We start from the raw sequence: 3060 nt of genomic DNA, 5'->3' as shown, positions 1-3060 counted from the left end.
CGTAGTACGTCGGTCCATCGTGTCCATACGCTGCAACGTCTTCGTGGTTCTGCAAGAATTGCAGAAGCACCCTGCCCCGCGTGGTGGTGGTTGTGTTGTGCTATTCGGGTGATTTTGCGTTAAAGTTCCCTATAGCTACGGTTTGGGGCCACATCTCCAGGACTGCGCGTAAATCGTGATCGGTGAGCGGGAGCTGAGGGGGCTGATAACAGGTCACCACGGCGATGTCTCCGTACCTCCGAGTACGGATCGAATAAGCTTAATATACTTTTTATCTTACGATAAAACACATCAAATGGTTTGAACAGATTTCTGTAATATTAAATTGTTACTAATACTAATGCTTGCTAATTAATATTTACAGGTGGTGATGATGCAGAGGTGTACAGAAATAGAAAATCGTACTTTTCACTGAATGTAAATTTCTAAATGTTATAGCGAGGTGGCCCGGATCTACTCATGACGCAACTATTTTTGGTAATAGTAATATTAGGGCACAGTTTGAAGGACATCATTTTCCGAACTGCATTTTGTTAGGTAGATATAGCCTGTTATGAGATACTGATATGAAATAATAATGTTTATCTGTTTATTAGGTGACAGTGGATATCCCTTGACAAATTATTTTTTAACACCATTAGCCAATCCTGTAACACAAGGGCAACAGTTGTATAATGAGGCTCATATTAGAACACGGAATATTATAGAGAGGTTGATAGGCGTTTGGAAACGACGATTTCCTGTCATCGCTTATGGCATTCGCCTAAAACTAGAAACTGTGAAGACTGTCATCATAGCCACAACTGTTTTGCATAATTTAGCTCGGGAAATGAATGAGCCAGAACCACCTGTTACAGATGATATAGATGCTGAAGAATTAAATTATTTGATTGAAATTGCAGATATTCCGAATATAGCTCAGGATGATAATGTGCCTATCATTTATATTCAGCATATGTTAGTCAATCACTTCTCAAACATATAATAGTATATTATGCAACGATCATGTAATGATGGTTATTAATACACGAGCATTAACCGGGATACGAAACGAGCCGAAGGCGAGTTTCGTATGGTTTATGCGAGTGTATTAATAACCATTACATGAGAGTTGCATACGCTATTTTTTCTACACCCGATAAATAATCAAAAACCATAAATTTTATATTTTTATTGAACACAATAGGTAACAGTAATTATTCGTATTTCTATAAAAAAAATCTACAAAATTGTAATTAATACCTCGGGTATTGGTATTGCCATAGATACAAGAAAACTATAAACATTTTATTTGTATTTATATTCAACATATAATAATTGTAATTAATCCGATTTCTTAAAAATATTAAGATTATTTATTGTGCAGTTTGAAAAGTTTATTCCAGGTCCCACTGATCTGGAAGTGGAAGGAATATTTACATTTATTTCATTATTGCTAGTCTCAATAGAGTTCAATATTGTATTGGAAATGCTGATTTTATTCTGAACCGAATTTTCAATGTAGCCTTCTGCCACTGAATTGGATTTCCAGCCACCATGGCGTTTTAATGTAGTAATATCACCACCGGCATCTACTAATACGGTTGCAGATGTCCTACGAAAACAATGCCCTGTATATAAATTCGCAGATTTAAATATGTTGCTATTTTCTTCCCTATATCACCAAATTTATTAATACCAATGTTTTGAATTGTGCATTTTCCATTTAATAATTAACGAAAAAAGATGGGGTGTGGCAAATTTTAGGCCGTAGATTCATATATTTTTTACTAATTTCGTAGTATTTGCCGGTAATTGTAAATGTTTGTTGTACTTTTGTTTTAGTTTCTATCACATTAACAATTAAGATTCCATTCATATATTTGACATTTTCACATTTTAGGTCATGTAGTTCATGCCTTCGACATGCTCCCATTATTCCAAAAATCATTGCTACCTAAAAAAAACAACAATAATAAATAAAGAGAAGAAAAAAAAAAGAAAAAAAGAAAAAAAAGAAAAAAAAAAGCAGGATGCCTAGGCTGGTTTCGAACCCGGATCTCATACTGTAGTTTAGTCCAAATTGAGCGCCTTAACCCGCTCGGCTACGAGTTCGGTTTATTAATTTACTCGAAATTAATGAAATATACCTATCATGCATGAGTCGAATGGAAAATGTCTTCATGAAATTTTTTTTTAAAATGCAATGTTAGATAGATACTTAAGTACTTTTAAAAATAAAAACCGTTCATCGGGTGCTTCGTCGATAAACGTTTTTATTTGTTCAGGTGAAAATATGTTTGCTTTTTTTCCAACATATCCTTCGGACTTTCGCTTTAATAAAGCTTGTATTTTCTTATATTTAGAAATGTTTATATTATGGTTTATATTTACCAACGTTTTTATTATTGAATAATGTGTCCATGTACTAGATGATTTCATAGTTTCCATCAATTCTTGAAAATAAGCAANTATTAAACATAAATCTGACTCTAACAATAGGTTAAAAGCTTGCGAAAGGCTGTAATATTGACTGTATAGGCTTTAATGTCGCAATTAGAATTTAGAGCGTCCCACACAGAGACTGGATTGTAACCGGATTCGAAACCTTGTCGATTTTTTCTCTTTTCGCTCTGGTTATGGCTTAGGACTTGGTTTGTGTTACTGGACATCGGACTTAGGACGTTGTCCGGGATTCTTGGATTCGGAGTGGAAACTTGGGTGAAAATCTTACTTTCTCTCCTGACAGCGGCTTCGGCTTCAGGATTAGAAACATTATGTAAGTTAATGCTTTGCCTTCGATTTCTTATGTTGGAAATCGGGCTTGGAGCTCTGTGCTGGACTTTGAGGTTTGGATTGGAAACAGTTGAAATTTTTACTTTTGCTCCTGACAGCGGCTTCGGCTTCGGAGTTAGAAACATTATGCAATTTAATGCTTTGCCTTCGATTTCTTATGTTGGAAATCGGGCTTGGAGCTCTGTGCTGGATTTTTAGGTTCGGATTGGAAACATGGGTGAAAGTTTTACTTTCTCTCCTGACAGCGACTTCGGCTTCGGAGTTAGAAACATCATGCAATGTAAT

The 3060-nt window shown here is 35.3% G+C and overlaps 1 protein-coding gene across 1 annotated transcript; it reads left to right on the top strand.

Annotated features, from left to right (window-relative positions):
• The first annotated feature begins 224 nt into the window (after positions 1-224).
• LOC111692223 (putative nuclease HARBI1) lies at positions 225-985 on the top strand. The gene is made up of 3 exons (XM_023456087.1): positions 225-242; positions 396-537; positions 597-985. The coding sequence occupies exons 1-3, from the start codon at positions 225-227 to the stop codon at positions 983-985; spliced, it is 549 nt and encodes a 182-aa protein (XP_023311855.1).
• The last annotated feature ends 2075 nt before the right edge of the window (positions 986-3060 follow it).

The sequence above is a fragment of the Anoplophora glabripennis genome, unplaced genomic scaffold, assembly GCF_000390285.2.
Source record: "Anoplophora glabripennis isolate ALB-LARVAE unplaced genomic scaffold, Agla_2.0 scaffold1138, whole genome shotgun sequence".
NCBI lineage: Eukaryota > Metazoa > Arthropoda > Insecta > Coleoptera > Cerambycidae > Anoplophora > Anoplophora glabripennis.
The sequence above is the reverse complement of the archived record's forward strand: the minus strand, read 5'-3'. Positions and strand labels throughout refer to the sequence as shown.